Source organism: Cherax quadricarinatus, chromosome 6 (assembly GCF_038502225.1).
Source record: "Cherax quadricarinatus isolate ZL_2023a chromosome 6, ASM3850222v1, whole genome shotgun sequence".
Taxonomy (NCBI): Eukaryota; Metazoa; Arthropoda; class Malacostraca; order Decapoda; family Parastacidae; genus Cherax; species Cherax quadricarinatus.
Window position 1 is genome coordinate 18,451,276 of NC_091297.1, and position 25,406 is coordinate 18,476,681.

The window sequence follows — 25,406 nt, forward strand, 5'->3', positions numbered from 1 at the left end:
GTCGCTGACTCCACAGCTCAAGGACAAAGTGGAGTGTCAACCACCACCCCACCACAACCACAACTACTACCACAACCACCTTATGATGTCTAGTATCCACCAGCAAACTGTATCTGGGATTGGCAGCAAAATCCCAATTTTGTTCCCAAACCCCACCAGTTTGATGACTCTCAAAGTGGAATTCTACCAACTTGTTCCCTTGGAAACACTACAAATGAACTGGAATTCTTTGAACTATTCTTTGACCAGCCCTTGATGGAAACTATTGTCAGGGAAAGTAACAAGTATTTTGAGTACACCATGGCAAATACAATCATATCACCACAGTCAAGTCTACACTGGTGGAAAGAGACAACTGTTGCTGAAATATATTTGCTTTTTGCAACAATAATGCTTATGCCTCATGTCTGTAAGCATAATATGAAATCATACTGGTCCACAGATCGGCTAATTTGTACCCTGGCCTTCAGCGAAATCATCCCAGTGAACAGGTTTATCTTGCTGTTACATATGTTGCACTTCTCTGACAAAACCAGGCCTGACAGAAGTGACAGGTTATACAAGATTAGAAATGTTTTTATGTATCTGAAACAGAAACGATAGTTCAGCATGTACTTTTATCCATTCAAGAATCTTGTAATTGATGAGTCTTTGACTTTGTTCAAAGGTAGATTGTCATTCAAGTAATATATACCGAGCAAGAGGAAACGCTTTGGTATAAAACTGTTTGTACTCTGTGACTGTGACAGTGGCCTGGTTCAACGCAGCCACTCGTAGTGGCGAGGTGCAGTTGTTTACTGCCAATGACATCATGGCATTACAGTGACATGTCAAACGAGATGTCACATTGTTGACAACCATTCACCCTAACAAAATGCAAGACAGTGGCAAAGTTGATAGAGTAACTAATGAACTTATTCGAAAACCAGTGACAGTGATTACGACTATACACAAAACATGAGTTTGGTTGACAAATGTGACGTGCAAATAGGCTTTGTTGATTGTGTTCATAAGAGTTACAAGTGGTACTTGAAACTTTTCTTCCATCTCATGGACATTTCAATGCTCAATGCATATAATATGTACCAAATAAAGACTAGCAACAGACCACTGTATGATGAATTTTGTTTGCCTGTTGTCAGACAACTCACAGTGAAGTACAGTGGACCCCCGCATAGCGATTTTAATCCGTGAAAGAGGGCTCATTGTTATGCGAAATGATCGGTATGCGAATGAATTTTCCCCATAAGAAATAATGGAAATCAAATTAATCCGTGCAAGACACCCAAAAGTATGAAAAAATTTTTTTACCACATGAAATATACATTTTCCTACACACAAAGAGAAGGATACATGCACAATAGTAGCGTAGTACATGCCCAATATATATTGTGCATGTACTACTCTACTAAATGAAGAATAAATGACACTTACCTTTATTGAAGATGCAGCAATGACTGATGAGACACTGTGTCCTGGGAGTGCCTTTTCCTCCTGAGTACTGTAGGTCCTGTTTGGCATTTTCTTTCAGAACAGGCCTTATCACACTGTGTATGCCACTGCGATTCTTAAATCTCTCAAACCAACCTTTGCTGGCTTTAAATTCACCAATATGAGCACTAGTTCCAGGCATTTTTCCCTGTTCACCTGGGTGTTAGTTGACTGGTGTGGGTTGCATCCTGGGAGACAAGATTAAGGACCCCAATGGAAATAAGTTAGACAGTCTTCGATGACACTGACTTTTTTGGGTTATCCTGGGTGGCAAATCCTCTGGGGTTAATTGTTTCTTGGTATTCTCAATAAGCCACACCAACAACGGTGCCACAGCAGCAGCAGCAGCAGCAGCTGACAGTGATACAGCAGCAGCAGACGATGCTACAGCAGCAGCAGACGGTACTACAGCAGCAGCAGCTGACGGTGGTACAACAGCAGGAGCAGCTGACAGTGCTACAGCAGCAGCAGACAATGCTACAGCAGCAGCAGACGGTACTACAGCAGCAGCAGACGGTACTACAGCAGCAGCAGCAGCAGCTGATGGTGGTACAACAGCAGCTGCAGCTGACAGTGCTACAGCAGCAGCAGACGATGCTACAGCAGCAGCAGCTGACGGTGGTACAACAGCAGCAGCAGCTGACAGTGCTACAGCAGCAGCAGACGATGCTACAGCAGCAGCAGACGGTACTACAGGAGCAGCAGACGGTACTACAGCAGCAGCAGCAGCAGCTGACGGTGGTACAACAGCAGCAGCAGCTGACAGTGCTACAGCAGTAGCAGACGATGCTACAGCAGCAGCAGACGATGCTACAGCAGCAGCAGACGATGCTACAGCAGCAGCAGACAGTACTACAGCAGCAGCAGACGGTACTACAGCAGCTGACGGTGGTACAGCAGCAGCAGCAGCTGTACCACCAATAGTAGCGATGGTTGATTGGGGTTTATTATACAACCTGGCCAGCTCGGAGACACACACTCCACTTTCATACTTATCAATGATCTTTTTCTTCATCTCTATAGTAATTCTCACCCTTATTGCTGTAGGGTTGGCACTAGAAGCTTTCTTGGGGCCCATGGTCACTTATTTTGCAGATAAAATCACCAAAAACACTGTAATAATACGAAATGTTCCGATTGTATGCTTGGATGTTACCGCGGAGGCTGGCTGGTAAACAATGCCACCGGCGGCACATGTGAGGCTGGCTAAGGGCGCACATTGGACGCGTCTCGGACGAACAGCAGTGAGCGGGTTTTTGAGCGGTATGCGAGGCAAAATTTTTGCGATAAAAGCGAGCGGTATGCGGATTAAACGTTATGTGATGCCAATGGTATGCGGGGGTCCACTGTACCAGGTAACAACACCTGCTATACAAAACCATCTTTGAACTCCTCAGAAAATACCCAAGTGTTTGAGGAGGGAAGGATGATCACTTCATAATTTGTTCAGAAGAGATGTGTTGTCTGTGCACAAACAAAACGATGGCAACAAAGACGCAAAGGCACTCGCTTTATGTGTGAGGAATGTAAGGTACCTCTGTGCATGATACCTTGTTTCAAGGAGTTCCACAAGTTGCAGCAGTTCTAAAAACATGTCCAGTGACTGTACATATGTAAATATATAATAGAACATTAGTATTATACAAGATTTGTGCATGTTTATTGTAGTAAACGATAGTGGTGAACAATATTATAATAATAACTTCAGTGCGGTTATTGTGTTCAATACAGTGAGTGTATATATATACATTATAAAAAACGTAAAATAAAGAAATGCGATTTTGTGGAAATTGCTGATATCGCTGCCTCCCGGTCATTTTGGGTCAACTTCTTGCCTCTGTATCTCGGTAAGTACTGATCAGAAATTTTTTGTTTTGTTTTATTACCTTCACAAAAATATAATCTTTAATTCTGTAAGAATTTTTTTTTTTTTTTTTTTTTTTTTTTTTTTTTTTTTCAAAATTTCTTGGATACTGGGTCACCTTTTCAGATTTTGCCTTTGGACCCTGAAAGGGTTAAGCTCCAGTGATGACCTGATTGCAAGTACTGCTGCTCAATCATACGTGGAACTTATAATGACCCAAGATAACTGATGGTGATTGACGGTGATGTCAACAAGCTGACTGAATTTGATTAACCCCTTGACTGTTGCAACCCCAAATCCTGAGGTGTCTCCTGGTGTCGCAAAAGCCCCCCCCCCCCCCCCCCACACACACACACACACACACACACAAAATTATTTTTCTTGTGAAATGATAGAGAATCTTTTCCTGATTGTAATGACACCAAAAGAATGAAATTTGATGGAAAACTGATGGAATTACGTTCTTGCGAAGTTAGCGACCTCAGCGATATTTATGAATCGGCGATTTTGCCCACTTTGAGCCCTATTTTCGGCTAATTCTATTGTTCCAGTCTACCAAATTCATAGCTATTTCTTTAGAACTCCATTTTTTCTATCGATTGAGTACAAGAAACTGCCATTTACTGATTTCAACTACCCAATAACGTGGTCAGAAATTTGCAATTTGGCCAATTTCACGAAAATTAAAAAAATATGACAATTTCAAAATAGGGTCCAGAGTGAACAATGCAGACATTCCTGGCTCTAAAATAACATTTTCTTTGTTCATCAGTCAGTCTCCAGGCCCCTCTGATATTACTCTTGCTTTCTATTTTGAATTTTTATTCAAACAAAAAATAGAAGATTTACTGTTATGCAGACTACTGCAACATTGTATTAACCCTTTCAGGGTCCAAGGCCCAAATCTGGAATCACGCACCAGTGTCCAAGATATTTCAAAAAAAAAATTTGTTATTTTTTCTTATGAAATCGTAGAGAATCTTTTTGTGAAGGTAATAAAACAAAAAGTACGAAAATTGGTGGAAAATTGACGAAATTACGCTCTCGCGAATTTTGATGTGTCAGCGATATTTACGAATCGGCGATTTTGCCGACTTTGACTCCCATTTTAGGCCAATTACATTATTCCAATCAACCAAATTCTTAGCTATTTCACTAGTATTACTTCTATTCTATCGATTGAGCACAAGAAATCGCCAAGTCAACTGTTTCAACTACAAAATAAAGTGATCGGAAATTGTTAATTTGGCCAATTTAACACAAAGTTCAAAATATTCCAATTTCAAAATAGGGTCCAGAATGAACAATGTAGGCATTCCTGGCACTAAACTAACATTTCCTCTGTTCATTAGTTATGTTTTGAGGCTTTACAAATAAATTTCATTTTGATTTTTTATTCACATAATGAATTTTTATTCACACCAAAAAATTGAAGATTTACTGTTATGCAATACTGTAATAATTGTATAAATATCATCACCATATTTGTGAATGTATATTAGACCCACCAGCTGATGTGTATTAGACGTGTGAGGTCGTTTGTTTACTCTTGAATATCGGCAAAAATTTAACATTTCCGCTACTTTGAGCTCAGTTTCAAGCCATTTCCAATGCTAAAACCAATCAAAATCATCTCTATTTCTGTAATATGTCTTCCATTCTATCAAATGAGACCAAGAAATCGCAAATACAACTATAAAAAACATACGAAAAAACACTGCAAAGTTGCTGTTTTAATCGAAAAATCATGATTTCATTTTTTTTCTCTCATTATGCACAGTGTGCTGCAGGATCTGTTTTATGTGGTGCACACATACCACATAGATGTATTCTCTCATATCTAGGCCCAAATGTACCACTCACAGTTTATCAGAGTGAGCTGAGCTCATGGCGTAGATCTACGGTTTGGACCCTGAACATAAAGCCGTAGATCTACGGGACGGACCCTGAAAGGGTTAATTGTATAAATAATGTCAACCCATTCATGGCTGCATATTAGAATGTCTACTTGGACATTTATTGGAAAATGACATCATTTGTTTACTTTTGAACATTGGCAAAAATCAAACATTTCCCCTACTTTGAGCTCCATTTCAAGGTACTTTTCATAGTAAAAGCAATCCAAATCACCGCTATTTCTATAATATGTTTTCCATTCTATCAAATGAGACCAAGAAAACAAGAATACAACCCTAAATACTATACGAAAACAGACCACAAAGTCAGCATTTTAATTAAAAAAAACGGTCGGAGTATTTTTTTCTCATTATGCACTGCGTGCTGCAGGAATTTTTTTATATGGTGCACACTGACCACAGAGACCCATTCTCTCACATGTGGGCCTACCAGCTTTCTCCCGCTTGATTTGAAGCCGCTAGAATTTATGAGTATGTATACGTCAAACACGGTGGCTCGTACAGTATATATATGACCAAAACAGTCAAAGGGTTAAAAGGAGGACTGCTTGGCATACCAAACATCAGCCCTGCTGCCAACCGTACAACCAGCCAAGTGACGTTTACCACCAACTTACCATAGCTGCACCTTCATATAACCTATGCCAGTGTTCACATGGGAGGGAAAACAGAGGAGAAAATTTCGAAGTCAAACACCAAAGCACCAAGAAAACTGTTACCACTCATGTCTACCCTTGAGGATGCCATTGCATCATCCACCCCCTTCATCCCTGCTCTAGGCTACAAAACAACAACAATCATGGCGGACGACCCTAAGTCATTTCCAGGATTTAGCCAGCATTCTTCCTTGCCCTCTCCTCACCTCCTAGCTGACCACACTCCATCAACCATGGCTAACACATTAGACCTCTTCACCCCAAATGACAGCAGTGACAACAGCTTATGAACATTCCCAGGTATGGCCCCAGTGTGCAGTCCTCTTCAGCAACACGACACTATTCAGATTTTACAAGAAAATTATATCCCCAAACTACAAAATAAAACCTATGAAAAAAGGATTGCAGACCTAGAATGCTCTCTAGTAACCCATAACTCATGGATCATTGAACTGGAAGAAAAACTAACAAACTTGACAGTGAAGACTGGACAATACATAAACTTGCAGACAACTCTTAGTCATACTCAACAACTAGCTTCCCTAAAAACTAAGTTGTTCAAGGCTAAACGAGACTGGAGGACAAACATGGACTCTCAATGGAGTGCATGACTGCAGTATCTTGAACAAGATAAAGTGCAAGATGCTGTTATTATAAACAGTCCCAGTTTACCAACAGACACAAACCAGGACAGTTGGACACTAAACGCTCTACAGCTAATCTAAGACAAGCTTGAAGCTAACCATATCAAGGAGGCCCAACTGCCAAGGAGACCGGGTCAAAAACACTCACTTGGCAGAGAAAGGAATATTATAGATTCTTTCATCCAAGCGAAATGTAAAATGTTTGTTGATGAATGTCTAACAAGAAAGCGACAAAACCTACTATACAGACTTCATAAACTCAAACGTAATAACAGGGATAGAATAAAAAAATGTTTCACTCATGATGGCATAATCATAGTGAAACAGTCAGATACAGGCCAAGGGTACAAAATAACAAATGAACAAGACCTGTCGAGGTTCCTGCAAATTGCTGGTCTGACTGAGTCTGGTTAATCCACTAATCACAGCAACATCAACCACGTATAGTGCAATATGTATAGTGTGAATTACCCCACTTTTTATTGCTGAACATATAGTGTCTTACTTCATTTGCTTTGCTATTATTTTTTCCATTTCCTGCCTTGATAACAATATTACCAGTTAAAGTGATAATGAAAAGTATTGTGCACTCATTTGTCTAGCAAACAAGGGTATACATATACATGTACATGTATTTTTTTATAGTCAATTCCTAACACCCTATTTTGTTTGCCCCAAAGTTTTTTACTACGTATAGGGTAATTTTAGTTTTTTATACTTTTTGTTAACTAGCCATAATAAATAGCTTGTTTTCAATTAGGCTACTTCAAACTTCCTTGTTCTAATATAGTACTATATCTAGTATATTTTTTTTTTATTATATTGTTAACAGTGTATATTATTTAGCAATATCATGTGCTAAAGCAGGTGCTAAACAAGGTGCTCATTCAGGTGCTAAAGTGTTATCTATTTAAGTGTAGTGTGCTATACTAAGTAACTCATTCATTTTTTCTTTAAATAATAGTCTCAATCCATATATTCATTTTTGGTGGTAGTTATTAGTACATAATTGCTTTTCAATTTATTATTTTTTACAGCTTATTCTTTAGTTACTTTTTTTCTTTGATACATAGTTACATTCTCTATTACTCTTATGAATGCAAATATTGATCCTGATATTAACCTCTTGTTAAACAGCACAAATAATCCTAACAATAATTGCCATTACTACATTGCCACTTATGCTAAAGCTGTACTCAGTGCCAACAAGAACACAACAGTATTCAGTTACAATATCAGATCATTCAGTAAACACTGTGATGACCTCCATAGCCTTCTTAATTCTCTAAATGTTAACATACCCTTTATCATTCTCGCCAAAACCTGGCTCAAACATGACTTAACAGACATCTTTGTCTTACGTGGTTATACAGCCATGCACAACTGCAGGCCTGATCAATCAGGAGGAGGTAGTGCTAACTGCTACTCTAATGAACTAAAATGTTTTAAATTTACTTGCACTAGGGACGAATATGGTGAATATCTTCTTTCAACAACCCAGCCGTATCCCACCAAGACAGGGTGGCCAAAAGGAAAAACAAAAGTTTCTCCTTTTAAATTTAGTAATATATACAGGAGAAGGGGTCACTAGCCCCTTGCTCTCGGTATTCTCATCATCTCTTACGACACACATGGCTCATTGAGGAAGAATTCTGTTTCACTTTGCCATGGTGAATATATATTTGCTAAATTCTCATCCAAAAACCTAAAAAAAAAAAAAAAAGTTGGAGCAGTCTACAGATTGCCTCACACAAATATTTACACATTTAGTGACAACTTAAGAAACATGATAACTGACTCAGAGATGAGGAAACACCACCTGTTACTTGCTGGTGACTTTAATATAAACCTCATCCAAGCAGCAGATCCCCAAGTAGCTGATTTCATGAACACTATGAACAACTGCTTGCTACTACCATCTATAACTAAACCAACAAAAATCAGAGACAAGTGTCTCATTACTCATTACTTGACCATCTCTGGACCAATACTATATCCCCATTAAAAGCAGGGATATTCACAGACGACACTGCAGACCACTACACATTTCTGATAACCAAGATTGCCTCAGGACAATACTAAGATTTCTTTTTGACTAAATGATAAGTCATCAGTAAATAATTTTATTTCTGCTGTACATAACACTGACTGGCTGGGTAAGCTAGCAGACAGCCACGATATTGATGAATGTTTCCAAATTTTTTTACATAAAATCCAAAACCTCTGTAATAGACATTGTCTAATTAAAACAAAGCAGATCTCAGCAAAGAGACTAAACAGTCCATGGCTTACAAATAGTATCCTTAACCTTTTGACTGTCGCAACCCCAAATCCTGAAGTGTCTCCTGGTGTCGAAAATTTTTTGAAAAAAAAAAAAAAAAAATTCTTATGAAATGATAGAAAATCTTTTCCTGATGGCAATGACACCAAAAGAACGAAATTTGATTGAAAACTTATGGAATTACGCTCTCGTGAAGTTAGCAACCTCGGCGATATTTACGAATCAGCGATTTCGCCCACTTTGAGTCCTATTTTCGGCTAATTCCATTGTTACAGTCAACCAAACTTGTAGCTATTTCTTTAGAACTCCATTTGTTCTATCGATTGAATACAAGAAGCTGCCCATTTTCTGATTTCAACTACCCAATAACATTGTCAGAAATTAGCAATTTGGCCAATTTCACACAAATTAAAAAATATGCCAACTTCAAAATAGGGTCCAGAATGAACAGTGCAGACATTCCTGGCTCTAAAATAACATTTTCTTTGTTCATCAGTCACGTCTCCAGGCCCCTCTGATATTACTCTTGCTTTCTATTTTGAATTTTTATTCAAACAAAAAATAGAAGATTTACTGTTACGCAAACTACTGCAATATTGTAATAATTATATAAATAATGTCAACCCATTCATGACTGCATATTAGAATTGCTAGTTGGACATTGGACAATGACATCATTTGTTTACTTTTGAACATCGGCAGAAATCAAACATTTCCCCTATTTTGAGCTCCATTTCAAGGTTCTTTTCATAGTAAAACCAGTCAAAATCACCTCTATTTCTATAATATGTTTTCCATTCTATCAAATGAGACCAAGAAAACGAGACTACAACCATAAATACTATATGAAAATACACCACAAAATTGGCACTTTAATCCAAAAACAAAGTTTTTTTTTTCTCATTATGCACTGCGTGCTGCAGGATTTTTTTTATATGGTGCACACTGACCACACAGACCCATTCTCTTGCATGTGGGCCTACCAGCTTTCTCCTGCTTGATTTGAAGCTGCTAGAATTTTTGAGTATATATACTCAAACACGGTGGCTCGTAAGACGTATATATACGACTGAAACAGTCAAAGAGTTAAATCCATTGATAAAAAACATCTGTATGATAAACAATTCAGAATGGGCCTAATAACAAAAGAACTGACAAAATGATACACATCAATACTTACTAATCTAATATGGAAGTCTAAACAAATGTATTATGCAAATAGACTTAATGAAATAAAAGGGGATATGGAAAAGGCCTAGAAAACCCTCTCTGAAATTTTGAGCTCTAGAAATCTAGAAACACTTAGCGAAGCCAGACAAATCACACATATAGGTCGAAGGTACAATGCCTACACTCTGAAGGAGGGGTGGAGATATTTTCAGTTTAGAGGGGCATCTGAACTGTAGTATTGGTGCTCTTCTGGCAAGACAGTGATGGAGTGAATGATGGTGAAAGTGTTTCTTTTTCGGGTCCTCCTTCCTTGGTGAGAGACGGCCAGTTTGTTAAAAAAAAAAAAAAAAAAGAAGAACTTTGTTTGGAATGTCATGAACATTGATCAGTGGAAAGTGAGAAACTGATTGGACAAAAATGTTCATAATGGTTAAGAGGGATTAAAAAAATGCTGAGAACTTACACTGGCTATCAAACAGGCTTTATTTATTTTTTTTTTATTATTATTATTAACACATCGGCTGTTTCCCACCAAGGGAGATTGACCCAAAAAAGAAGAAACACTTTCATCATCATTCACTCCATCACTCTTCAGAGAGGCACACCTACACTACACTTAAAAAACTGCAACATCAACACCCCTCCTTCAGAGTACAGACACTGTACTTCCCACCTCCAGGACTCAATTCTGGCCTGTCGGTTTCCCTGAATCCCTTTGTAAATGTTAACCCTGCTCACACTCCAACAGCACATCAAGTCATAAAAATCATTTGTCTCCACCCACTTCTATTTGATACGCTCAAGCATGCCTGCCGGAAGTCCAAGCCCCCTCACACACAAAACCTCCTTTACCCCCTCCCTCCTTTCAACCTTTCTTAGGTCAATCCCTACCTCGCCTTCCTTCCAGTACAGATTTATACGCTCTCCAAGTCATTCTATTTAGGTCCTGTTACATAAATTTTGAATCAGTTTGGTAAAGTTTTTTGGGGGGATATTAACAGAAATCTAATACTCTGTAATTTTAGAAAAGTAAGCTTAATTTAGGTTTATTGAGACTAGTACATTCCCATACCCCGATGAGTTAACCATGAGTCTGGCATGAAATCAATGCTCCCTCATAAACAGTTTGCTCATATGGTCACCTACCATTACAGTTTGTGTGCTAAAATTTCATGTTTTTTTTTTTAAATATTAAAGATGTTGAGATTGTCAGTTCCAGCTCCTATGTGAAGGGTGTCACAATCTGTTAACTTAAATTCTTAAGCCTGGTGAAGGTAATTGAGAGTTGAAATCACCTTAAGTTCCTGACCCTGCTATCTCAATTATGCTGTAATGTTTGAGCTTAGACTTTGAATCTGAGAGTTATTTAGAGTTCTGTCTTTTGAATCTAACATTTATTTTCTCCCACACTCTTAAAACACACCTACAAACACACCTCCACACCTCTTTCAAACACTTCTACACCCCTTCCAAAAACACTTCCACACCCCTTCCAAATACACTTCCACACCTCTCCAAATGCACTTCCACACCCCTTCCCACTACACTTCCACACCCCTTCCAAATACACTTCCACACCCCTTCCAACCACACTTCCACACCCTTCCAACCACACTTCCACACCCCTTCCAAACACACTTCCACACTCCTTCCAGATGCACTTCCACACCCTTTACAGATTATCTCCCTCCTCCCTCTCACACCCCACATAAGCAGTGTAAAGTTTGGGTTTAGGTCTTATTATGCCACAGCAGTTGTCCAATAGCTCTCTGTAAGTGACTAGTTGAAACAGCTTGAATACAATACTCCTGGTGGCTCTCCATAGGAAGGTGGATGCTCTGCTGGTGCCCATCAGCTTCACTTGTACTACACCTAATGGGGGTAACTTGTCCTTTTCACATCTCTTTTAAGGCTGATGCCTCTCAGTATTTTTTCCATGAGAAACATTCAAGTTTGACCATTGATGAATACTCTTTCTCACCTACTTTGATAATTCTCAACTTACACACCTACATCTCACTCCCATGCACCTACACTTACTGTTACACACAACTCACAAACCATACAACTTATTTCCATACCCCTCCCTGTAATATTTATTGATGAGCATTAACCCTTAAACTGTCCAAACGTAGATATACGTTGATGTGTGGCAGGCTCCGAACATAGATCTACGTTTTTTTTTTTTTTTTACATTCTTTCAAATGGGGAAAATCAAGATCGGAGCGCTACGCACGTGAACGTATGTTTGGACAGTTTAAGGGTTAATTAAAATTTCCTTTATTACTGTTTTGACAACAATGACTTATGGGATTTAAGAGGCTTTAGATGGGCATAACTTTGACTAGTGATAGAGAGGACCAAAGTATGGCTGACAGTAAGAAATAATGTGTTGTTACTAGTGAAGAGGTTATTGGGGTGTGAGGATGCCTCTGCCATGTAGCTGTGAGGTATCCCTTCCATGTGCAATTTGCAAAAATGTGAAAATTATATTTTTTTGCTGTGACCAAATTTTTGTCAGGAGAAATTTTTGATCAAAACTTACTGTTAGGCATTGAAAGTGTATGGTGATAAAGCATTATTAAAGGTTATACAGTAGATAAAAGAATTTCCTTTTGAAAGCAAATCTTGGAGATGGCTCATATTGAGGTCACCTTTTTGCTGCATTGAATAAAGGCAGTGTAATGCATGCTTCTATAAGCCTGTTTTTATTTTGCATTTAGCTAATAATTAAACAATAGTGCACAGTGCTTATGAAATGAGCTCGATCTGTGCATGCTGGGTGCTCATGATGATGACGTGTAATAAGAATGTGATGGTCTGGTGATTTCCAACCTTAGTCTTCAACTGATATTGTCTTACCGGGAGATGTACTGTACATACAGAGGATTATTCACTAGAAACATCATCTAGATATAACATTACGATCTTGAGTTAAAATAGCTGTCAGTGTGATGGAAATCTCCAGGTTCTAAACAATATAATTAATAAGTCAGAGAATAGTAGTCCTCTCTATAATTAGGAATGCTAAATGTGTGGGGTTAATTAAGTACATTCCTCATGAAACAAGGAGATAATCAGGTCAGTACAATGCAGACCTGGTCTATTGACCACATAAGCCAATCAGAGATTATTGCCATGAAATAATTATAGCGATTCCATTGTTTCCGCATGACAGTGCCCCAGCACACACTGCAAGAGTTGCAAAGGCCGCTATCAACGAATGCCACTTCAAAGAACTCTCATACTTCCCTCTTCTCCAGACCTGGCAATATAAGCATTTTAAGTAGTAGGTGCTACACACGTTTTCCTTATGATCAGATAGCGTATTTTTTTTGTGTGTTTAATCCATACTGTATTAGCATTTGTGCCCCCTGGAGTTACAAGGCAAAAACCTGCACAATTCCAATTTTTATTTGCATGAGGTACTCCATCTTTTTTATGTTTTGTGCCTCTGCTTGGTCAGTTAAAAGGTTTTTCTCGTGAAAATTTGTAGAAACATTTTGAGTTTGATAAATATTTTCAAATCATATGGTATTCTACTTATTTGTTTTCACCCCTAAGAACCCCTTTTTGCAGAATTTTGTTTTTTAATTATTTTAATAGGAGCTTTGTACTGCAAAAATGTGTTAGTTGATCAGTATTTCATATGTAAATGTTAGCAGATAAAATTTATGAAAACATCTTGCAAAACAGTTCAGCTACAGTGCAAATACTATTCACTTTTTTTTTTTTTTTTTTTTTTTTTTTTTTTTTTTTAACAAAATGAGCAGTTTTCCCAATAAGGTGGCATACCTTTGAAAAAGTGAATACTTTGTCATTTCCATAATATCTGTCTTGCCAGAAGTGTGTAGATATGCAGTAGACCGTTATTTAGCACGGTAGTTACGTTCCTGAAAATGTCGTGTTAGGTAAAATCGTGCTATATGAACTGAAGCACTTATGGGGAAAATAGGGTTAGGTTCCGGAGAGCCCCCAAAACGCCAAACAACTTTTTTTTAGACCAACAGATCTTACAAAAATAAAAATGAACATGTAATTGTAGTTCATTGTCGTGATATGTTACTGCTTAAGACTACAAATGCAATAGAAATAATAGTATTTCTTACCTTAAATTGCGGGTAATTGTGTGTATGGATGATTGTGGAGAGAGTGGATATGGATGGTGTGGCCCTACTGGGCTGAGGTGGATGGTTGTTTGTTGTCGACAGAAGTGGATGGTAGAGGTTCTGGTACTGTAGTCGATGGTTTTATTGGAGTGTGCATAAATTCTGTAATGTTTCTCTGGGCTGATTTACCCTGCAATACATTATACAGCTAACGGTAAGGCATCATCAGCTGGTCTTGACGCCGTTTCAAAGCACTGTTTCTAGATTTGTCAGGGTCCTCTTCAGTGAAAAAGTCTGCAACTTTACCAATAATATGGAACTGCTCACATAACTGCTGCAATATGAACTGTTTTTCTTCAGGTTCTTCTGCATCATCTATTATGTCCCTCCCTTGTATCTGTGCATCGAGCTCTTCTAACATTTCCTCTGGACTCCTATCTTCATCATCATCACCTTCTAAGAGCTCATTCACATCATCTTCATTCATATCTTCAAAACCATCACCTGGTAATCTCCTTGCCAGCTGAACAATTTCCTGAACCTGACTCTCAAGCAAGGGGAAACCAGTGAAAAAATTAACCACAGAAGACAATAACTTTAAGGCCATAGGCCCTCACTATATCCACCACACGTGATCCACTCTTAAGCTTGTCTAATATCTCAGTTTTCTTCGCAATTCCTAGACTTGAATGCTCAAACCTTTTCTTGTCACTTTCAGCAACACTTGTATGCTTACTGGGTACCATTATTTCTTGGCAAATTTAACAAATGGCAATGAAATTAAGAAAATATGTATGTATATAAACACAGCTAGGTTCCCGAGTACGTCCGTCCTGCACGCGTATGAACCAAACTGGAGGCTGGGAGCATGGTGGGGGTGGGTGGCAGGGGGGATGGTAGTAGGCCTCCCCCATTGACTCAGTGGAATAACCTACCGCGGGCAACCGGGCGAACGTGCGCTCATAATTTTTCTCGTCCCATGAATCGTGTTAAATTGATCATACGACGTGTTACATAAAAATGTGTCGCAATTCTTCAGTCATGCTATACTCAAATTGTGCCAGATAAACTCATGCTAAATAACGGTCTACTGCAGTTTAAGTGATCCCTGTTTGCTTAAAGTATCTTAGTTAGAAATTATAAAGTAAAGATAAGGGCATTTAACAGGGTATCTTGAGAGAGACTGAAATAAACTTGTGTTTAACCCTTTGAGGGTCGATAGGCCCTCTCAGAAACTCGTTCTCAGGGTTGGCCAAATTAAAAAAAAAAAAAAAAATATTTTTTCTTATAAAAAAAATAGTTTTTTTTTTTCTAAACATTATAGGCTAAACAAAAAATTTTTACCGTCAATACTTACCGAGATATGGAGGCGTGAAGTTTGCCAAAATTTAACAACATCTGGTAACATCGCCAACTGCCGTCACCCGGTATTTTTCTGTTTACTTTTTTATGTACTATTTTCAATTATTTTTCAATTTTTCTTTTTCTGAGTAACTTTTATGGCCTCTGAGGCCAACATTATTTTGTAAGTTATTTCTTTTTCAATACTACACAATAAGGGCGTAAACACTGTGTCATTATTTTGTTTATAGAAAATATTTACACAAACAAACGATATGAAATGTTGTTTATTACTATTTTTCTATATTTTATATACACATATACAGTCACAGGGAATGTTTTTAGAAGTTCTGCAGCCTCTGGAACTCTTTGAAACATGGTGTCATGCACAGTGGTGTTTTACACTCCTCACACATAAAACGAGTGTCTCTGCGTTGTTGTGGGCGTTTTTTTTGTATGTGCACAGACGTAACACCTCTTCTGAGCCTTTTTCTTGAAAGCAGTAGCAGACAGTTTTACCAGGAAGTGATCACCATGCTTCAGACGAGCAGGTAGTTGTTGATAATTTGGTGGGCGGTCAGTTGCAGGTGCTGTTCCTTGGTACTTGAATACTATTTGTCTGATGACAGACAAACAGAATTCGCCGTACTGTGGTTTGTTTCTGGTCCTCATCTTATACATATTATAAGCATTGAGCATGGAAATGTCCAGAAGATGGAAAAACAGTTTGATGTACCACTTATAACTCTTGCGAACACAATCAGCAAACCCAATCTGCATGTCACATTTGTCCACTGAATGCATGTTGAAGGTGTAATCAAACACAGCTGCAGGGTTTAGAATGGGTTCATTGCTCTCTCTATGCTGCCTGCCAGTGTCTGCCATTTCATTAGGGTGAACAGATGACAACAGTGTGACATCTCGTTTGTCATGCCACCGAAATGCCATGATGTCATTGGCAGCAAACGCCTGCACCTCACCTCTACGAGTGCCAGCGTCAAACCTGGGCATATGTTTCCGATTTGCACGCAATGTGCCACACACATCTGTCATGTTCACTCGCAAAAAATCACTGAGTGAGGGGCTTGTGTACCAGTTATCTGTATATAATATATGCCCCTTACCAAGGTATGGTTCTATCATTGTTCTAACCACATCACCTGAGATGCCCAATAACTTCCTGGTATTTTGCAATGTATAACTTCCAGTGTACACAATAATATTCAATACCAGACCACTGTAACAATCACAAAGCACAAACAACTTTATACCAAAGCGTTTCCTCTTGCTTGGTATGTACTGCTTGAAAAAGAGTCTTCCTTTGAACAGAATCAAAGACTCGTCAATTACAAGCTTCCTGAAGGGATAAAAATGCGTACTGAATTTCTCTTTCAGATACACAAACACATTCCTAATCTTATATAACCTGTCAGTTCTGTCAGGCCTGGTTTTGTCTGAGAAGTGAAGCATACGTAACATTAGCACAAATCGATTCACTGGCATTATATCACTGAAACCTGGGGTTGCAATCAGGCGGTCTGTTGACCAGTATGATTTCACTTTGTGCTTATACACGTGTGGCATAAGCATTATTGTGGCAAAGAAAAGATACATCTCAGCCACAGTTGCCTCCTTCCACTGGTGTAGACGTGATTTTGGTGAAAGTAATGTGTTTCCCATGGTGTACTCATAGTATGTGTTGCTTTCCATGACAATACTTTCCATCAGGGGTTCGTCAAAGAATAACTCGAAACATTCCAGTTCAGTGGCATTGTTCCCAAGTGTACAAGATGGCCGTATTCCACTTTGGCTGTCATCAAACTGGTAGGCATTTGGAACAAAATTGACAGCTTCCTGCCAATCCCAGGTGCGGTCTGCTGGTGGATACTGGGCAATGACAGGTGGTTGTGGTTGTGGAGGTTGTGGTTGTGGAGGCTGGTGTGGTGGGTGGGTTGGAGATGGTGGCCATTGTTGTAGATCAGCTGAGGCAGCAGCGTGGGTGGCAGCATGGCCCACTGCTGGTGCCTCACCGCCAGCACCACTACCACCACCCACATTTTCCATCCCAATTGCAACAGTATCATCGTCATTTTCACTGTCTGTTCCTGTTGTACAGCCACGGGATGTACTCCGAGATGCACTCCTTCCCCTTGGAATAGCATATGGCACACTACCAGAGCGCATATATCGTCGTATATACTGACGCTTCACTGGGGAATATTGCACTTCACTATCACTACTGGAACTAGTTTGAAGAGCTTGTAGTTCATATTCACTATCACTATCATCACACATGCTCTCATCTGAGTCTGGGATTTGGGAAAATAGAAGTTTCCTCTTGGATTCTGGTACAACTGAACGTGAACAAGACGGCCCAGCACCAGAGGTGGAAGGCTGAGGGTCATCTGGGTTTTCCTCACTATTACCGATATTATGATCATTAGTTTCGGTCAAAACCTCACCAAAACCTTGAAACTCATCTTCACTGGCACTTCCATCTGTATTAGAACTGTCACTGGGGAACAAAAGTGTCCCAATTCGCCGAGGAGTGAGGAGCTTCTTACCGCGAGGCATGGTGGACATTGTTTACTAAGATGGCGTTCCCACAATGCACCACTGGGTCCCAGATTTTTTTTCTACCGTGCACACCGACCACACAGACCCATTCTCTCACATCTAGGCCTACCAGCCTTTTCCCGTTAGATTTGACGGCGCTAGAATTTATGCGTACTAGTACGTCAAAAACCTCTGCGCGTAAGCCGTACTAGTACGTCCGAAACCCTCAAAGGGTTAACCCTTTCAGGGTCCAAGGCCAAAATCAGAAGTGGTGCCCCAGTGTCCAAGAAATTTTGAAAAAAAAAAAAAAAAAAAATTTTTCTTACATAACTAAAGAGTATATTTTTGTGAAGGTAATAAAACAAAAAAAAAATTCTGATCAGTACTTACTGAGATACAGAGGTGAGAAGTTGACCCAAAATGACCGGATGGCGGCAACATCGGCGATTTCCTCAAACTCGCATTTCTTTATTTTACGTTTTTTATACTTTTTATTTTTTCTTTTCTGATTTTTTTCTTTTCCTAGTAACATTTGTGGCCTGTGAGACTAATACTTTATATAATGTATATATATATAAACTCACTGTATTGAACACAATAACCACACTAAAGTTATTATTATAATATTGTTTACCACTTTTGTTTATTACAATAAACATGCACAAATCTTGCATAATACAAATGTTCTATCATATATTTACATATGTACAATCACTGGGCATGTTTTTAGAACTGCTGCAGCTTGTGGAACTCCTTGAAACAAGACACCATGCACAGAGGTACCTTACATTCCTCGCACATAAACCGAGTGTCTTTGTGTCTTTGTTGCTGTCGTTTTGTTTGTACACAGACAACACATCTCTTCTGAGCAAATTTCTTCCTAGTTGCAGGAAGCTGTATTATGAAGTGATCACCTTCCCTCCTCAAATGCTTGGGCATATCCTGAGGAGTTCGAGGACGGTTTTGTATAGCAGGTGTTGTTACCTGGTATTTCATTATGAGTTGTCTGACAACAGACAAACAAAATTCACCATACGGTGGTCTGTTGCCAGTCTTCACGTGGTACATATTATATGCATTGAGCATTGAAATGTCCATAAGATGGAAGAAAAGTTTCATGTACCACTTGTAACTCTTATGAACACAATCAACAAAGCCAATCTGCATGTCACATTTGTCAACTAAGCGCATGTTTTGTGTATAATCAATCACTGTCACTGGTTTTTGAATATGTTCAATAGTCACTCTATCAGCTTTGCCACTGTCTTGCATTTCGTTAGGGTGAATGGTTGTCAACATGACATCTCGTTTGTCATGCCACTGTAATGCCATGATGTCATTGGCAGTAAACACCTGCATCTCTTCACCACGAGTGCCTGTGTTGAACCTGGGCATATGTTTACAATTATAACTCACTGAGCCACACACATCTGTCATGTTCACTCGCAAGAAATCACTGAGTAAAGGGCTTGTGTACCAGTTATCAGATTAAAATGTATGCCCCTTACCAAGATAAGGTGCCATCATGCTTCTCACTATGTCACCTGAGATACCCAATAACATCCTGGTATCCTTCAATGTTTTACTTCCCGTGTATACAACAATATCCAATACTAGGCCACTGTCACAGTCACAGAGTACAAACAGTTTTATACCAAAGCGTTTCCTCTTGCTCGGTATATACTGTTTGAACGACAGTCTACCTTTGAACAAAATCAAAGACTCGTCAAGTACAAGATTCTTGAATGGATAAAAGTACATGTTGAACTTTTGTTTCAGATACATAAAAACATTTCTAATCTTGTATAACCTGTCACTTCTGTCAGGCCTGGTTTTGTCAGAGAAGTGCAACATACGTAACAGTAAGATAAACCTGTTCACTGGGATGATTTCGCTGAAGACCGGGATACAAATTAGCCGATCTGTGGACCAGTATGATTTTATATTATGCTTATAGACGTGAGGCATAAGCATTATTGTTGCAAAAAGCAAATATATTTCAGCAACAGTTGTCTTTTTCCACCTGTGTAGTCTTGACTGTGGTGATATGATTATATTTGCCATGGTGTACTCAAAATACTTGTTACTTTCCCTGACAATGGTTTCCATCAAGGGCTGGTCAAAGAATAGTTCAAGGAATTCCAATTCATTTGTAGTGTTTCCAAGGGGACAAGTTGGTAGAATTCCACTTTGAGAGTCATCAAACTGGTGGGGCTTGGGAACAAAATTGGGATTTTGCTGCCAATCCCAGATACAGTTTGCTGGTGGATACTGGACATCATAAGCTGGTTGTGCTGGTAGTTGTGGTTGTGGTGGGCTGGTGGCTGATGCTCCGCTTTGTCCTTGAACTGAGGAGTCAGCAGTGTGGGTCCCAGTCTGGGCTGGTGAGTCATGCATGGGTGTGGCACTACCATCACCACTACCACCACCTACTGATGCCTGTGGTCTATCCATGCCAAGTGTAGCCACATCATCCTCACTTTCACTGTCTATTCCTGGTGTATGGCCACAGGATGTACACCGGGATGTACTCCGTCCCCTGGGCACTGCATAGGGAACACTACCCAAGTGCATGCGGTGGCATATATACCGACGCTTCACTGGTGAATATGTTTCCTCACTATCACTACTCAAATGATCGTCAAGAGCAATAAAATCACAATCCACGTCACTATCATCATCATTACTGAAGTCAGAGGCCGGGCCACGCGAAAATAATAGTTTTTCTCTTGCGATGAGGTACAACTGAATGTGACTGAGGCGTGCCCACACCAGAAGTAGAAGGTTGAGGATCGTCAGGGTTTTCTGCACTATTATCGATATCCTGGTCATTCCTTTCAGTCACTAACTGATCATAGCCAAAGAATTTGTCTTCATTTCCACTTCCATCAGAGTCAGAACTATCAGATAGGAAGAGGAGAGTCCCAATTTTCCTTGGAGTGAGAGCTGCCTTGCGACGAGGCATGGTGACCAAAGGTAACTGAGCCGGCATTCCCACAATGCTATGCGGGCGCCTAGAATATTTGTTTACAGTGCACACACACCATGCAGACCTGTTCTCTCTCATATAGGCCTACCAGCCTTTTCACGCTAAATTTGACGCCGCTAGAATTTTGGCGTAGATCTACGGTTTGGACCCTGAATGTAAAGCCATAGATCTAGGAAACAGCCCCTTAAAGGGTTAATAGTTTGATGATGGTTTGGTCAGCAACTCAACCTTAAGTTATAATGATGAGACATTGTATGGGTTGCTATAAACAATAATAACTTTATGGGAACTTTACAGTCTTATATCACATGATGTTAATAGGGGAGGCATGCATATATCTCATTTTGATTACAGTTAAATTTTTCAAGGGAGTACCTTGATCTTGGTGAAAAGCTCTGGGTACAATGAATTATACTTTCTCTAATCAACTCTGATGATTATCTCCTGTTTCCCAGATGCTGTATGGTGCTTACAGGTTTAGCACTTCACCATGAATAAATAATACAATGGAACCCTGAGTTTTGTCCTTAATCCGGTCCAGGAGCTAGGACTAAAGTCGAAACGTCCTAAAGTCGAAGCAGAATTTCCCATTAGAATTAATGTAAATACAATTTATCCTCTAGGTAGTAGGTTGGTAGACAGCAACTGCCCAGGGAGGTACTACCGTCCTGCCAAGTGAGTGTAAAACAGAAACCTGTAATTATTTTACGTGATGGTAGGATTGCTGTTGTCTTTTTTCTGTCTCATAAACATGCAAGATTTCAGGTACGTCTTGCTACTTCTGCTTACACTTAGGTCACACTACACATACATGTACAAGCATATATATACACACCCCTCTGGGTTTTCTTCTATTTTCTTTCTAGTTCTTGTTCTTGTTTATTTCCTCTTATCTCCATGGGGAAGTGGAACAGAATTCTTCCTCCGTAAGCCATGTGTGTGTTATAAGAGGCGACTAAAATGCCGGGAGCAAGGGGCTAGTAACCCCTTCTCCTGTATATATTACTAAATTTAGAAAGAGAAACTTTCGTTTTTCTTATTGGGCCACCCTGCCTTGGTGGGATATGGCCGGTTTGTTGAAAAAAAAAAATTGATCTGTTCCAGGGAGTTGGGAATCCCCCTCCATAAGGACATCAGAGCCCTTTCTAGTGTTTCTTCCTTTCTTTGTCTTTTACTGCTACAGTACATTCATTACTTACCTTAAAATATTTGTACTCTTAATGTAGGACAAGAGGTGAGTAGTATTTATTTGTAAGAATTCAATGTAGGTAGCCTATTGATGTAGGTACACATATGTAGCCCCCTGGGCTACACTACACAGCCGTATTATTACACATCACAGCCACATTATTACACTATACAGCGATATTATTACATAGACATACCATGTTCACTGAGTTTAATCATTTCAACAATTACCATCATAAACAAAGAGAGAAGTAATGAATAATTCATGCCGCGAATTGTCAACAAACGCGTATGAAGAGCAGTTACTGCACTACATGCCAGATTTAGTTTTCTCTAATGGTGCATCAGAGAAAACGTAATGTTTACCTTTCACCCTCTTCCCTCCACCCTCCTTGATTCGCTGGTACTCACCACTCGCTAACATTGCATGTTTATGTGTTACATCCTGTGTAACGTGTTTCATATATAATTTTGAAGAAAATATCATAGATGGCTTAATGAAAATGTCTATATTAACCCAAATTAAGACATTTAATGTGCCCAAGAGTGACTATTATTAAACATACATCACATATAAACATTGCATGTTTTTATATGTAGTACTATGTAATGTTTCTTATATAATATTGAAGAAAATATCATCGATGAATTAACCCTTTGACTGTCGAAGGGCCCAATCCTGAAGTTGCTCCTGGTGTCGCAAAATATTCGAAAAAAAAAAAATTATTTTTTCTTATGAAAATGTTAAGATTATTTTTCTGATTGTTTTAGTCCCCCAAAAAAAATTTTCCCATCAGTACTTACCGAGATATAGAGTCCTGAAGGTTGCTGAAATTGATCTGCTGGCGGCAACAGCGGCGACTGCCGCTCACCCGGTAAACTTTTATTTACTTGTATTCGATGGTTTCTTGTTTTTTTCACTATTTTATTTTTTCACATAACTTTTGTGGCCTGTGAGACCAAATTATTGTGCAATGTTCAAATATACACTCGTTGAATGTAACACAATTATAGCAAAAACACTCGTATCATTATAATGTTGCTAAAACTTGTTTACACAAACAAACAATGTAAACAAATGTTTATTACGATTGCTTTATAATATATATACATATGTACAATCACTGGACACTTTATTAGAAGTGCTGCAGCTTGTGGAATTCTTTGAAACATGGGTATAAGCACAATGGTGTCTTACACTCCTCACACATAAAACGAGTGTCTCTGCGTTTTTGTGGGCGTTTTGTGGTATGTCCACAGACAAAACACCTCTTCTGAGCATTTTTCTTGGCAGTAGTAGCAGGCAGTGGTATGGGGTAGTGATCACCAGGCCTCAGACGAGAGGACATGTGTTGATAATTTCGTGGGCGCTGGTCTATTGCAGGTGTTGTTTCTTGGTACTTGAATATTATTTGTCTGATGACTGACAAACAAAATTCACCATATTTGGGTTTGTTCTTGGTCTTCAACTTATACATATTATAAGCATTCAGCATGGAAATGTCAAGAAGATGGAAAAACAGTTTTATGTACCACTTATAACTCTTGCGAACACAGTCAGCAAACCCAATCTGCATGTCACATTTGTCCACTAAGCGCATATTGAGGTTGTAATCCATCACAGCTGCAGGTTTTACAATAGGTTCATTGGTTTCTCTATTCTCCTTGCCAGTCTCTACCATTTCGTGTCGGTGAACTGATGTCAACAGTGTGACATCACGTTTGTCATGCCACCGAAATGCCATGATGTCATTGGCAGCAAACACCTGCACTTCACCTCTACGACTGCCAGCTTCGAACCTAGGCATATGTTTACGATTTCTACGCACTGTGCCACACACATCTGTCATGTTCACTCGCAAGAAATCACTGAGTATAGGGCTTGTGTACCAGTTGTCAGTATATAAAATATGCCCCTTACCAAGATATGGCTCCATCATTGTTCTAACCACATCACCAGAGATACCCAGTAACTTCCTGGTATCTTCCATTGTTTTACCGCCAGTGTACACAATTATATCCAAAACCAGACCAGTTTTGCAATCACACAGAACAAATAACTTTATACCAAAGCGTTTCCTCTTGCTTGGTATATACTGCTTGAATGAGAGTCTTCCTTTGAACAAAATCAAAGACTCGTCAATAACAAGCTTCCTGAAGGGATAAAAATACATACAGCACTTTTGTTTCAGGTACATAAACACACGTCTGATCTTATATAACCTGTCGCTTCTGTCAGGCCTGGTTTTGTCTGAAAAGTGTAACATACGTAACAGTAACACAAATCTATTCACTGGTATAATGTCACTGAAAGCAGGGGTTGAAATCAGGTGGTCTGTCGCCCAGTATGTGCTGACACTATGCTTATACACATGTGGCATAAGCATTATTGTGGCAAAGAACAGATACATCTCTGCCACAGTTGTGTCCTTCCACTGGTGTAGGCGTGATCTTGGTGAAAGCATAGTGTTTGCCATGGTGTACTCATAGTATGTATTGCTTTCCCTGACAATAATGTCCATCAGGGGTTCATCGAAGAACAACTGAAAGCATTCCAGTTCAGTGGGATTGTTCCCAAGTGTACATGATGGCTGTATTCCACTTTGTCCTCCATCAAAGTCATGGGGATTGGGAACAAACTCGTCATCTTGATGCCAATCCCAGATGCGGTCAGCTGGTGCGTTCTGGATATTGTAATGTCGTTGTGGTTGTGCAGGTTGTGGTTGTGGTTGTGGTTGTGAGAGTGTGGGGTCGGCCGAAGCAGGTTGTAGTTGTGCAGAGTCAGCAGCGCGGGCACTAGCGTGGCCCGCTGCTGGTGTCACATGACTCATGGCACCGTCACTATCACCACCACCGCCTGCTGCCTCACTCACATCATTTATACCCATCGTAACAATATCGTCATCTTCACTATCAGGACGTGGTGTAGGGCCACGGGATGTGCTCTGAGATGTACTCCTTCCTCTTGGAAGAGCATATGGCACACTACCAGACCGCATGCGACGTCGTATATACTGCCGTTTCACTGGGGAATATTCACCCTCACTGTCACAACTAGAAGTGCTTTCAATAACCTTGAAATCACTATCACTATCACTTGCACTGCTCACATCTGAGTCTTGTACACGGGCAAATAGTTTCCTCTTTCGTCCTGGTACAGGTGAATATGAACGAGCCGGCCTAGCACCAGAGGTGGATGGT

At 39.5% G+C, this 25,406-nt stretch overlaps 1 protein-coding gene across 1 annotated transcript in view; it reads left to right on the forward strand.

The window, feature by feature from the left end:
• The window catches only part of chico (insulin receptor substrate 1 chico), a gene marked incomplete in the record, with an annotated part of 785,196 nt that overhangs the window by 592,492 nt on the left and 167,298 nt on the right, over window positions 1–25,406 (forward strand). The window contains 1 exon segment of the mRNA XM_053781624.2: window positions 13,201–13,315. Within this exon segment, the coding sequence (XP_053637599.1) occupies window positions 13,201–13,315 (115 nt within the window).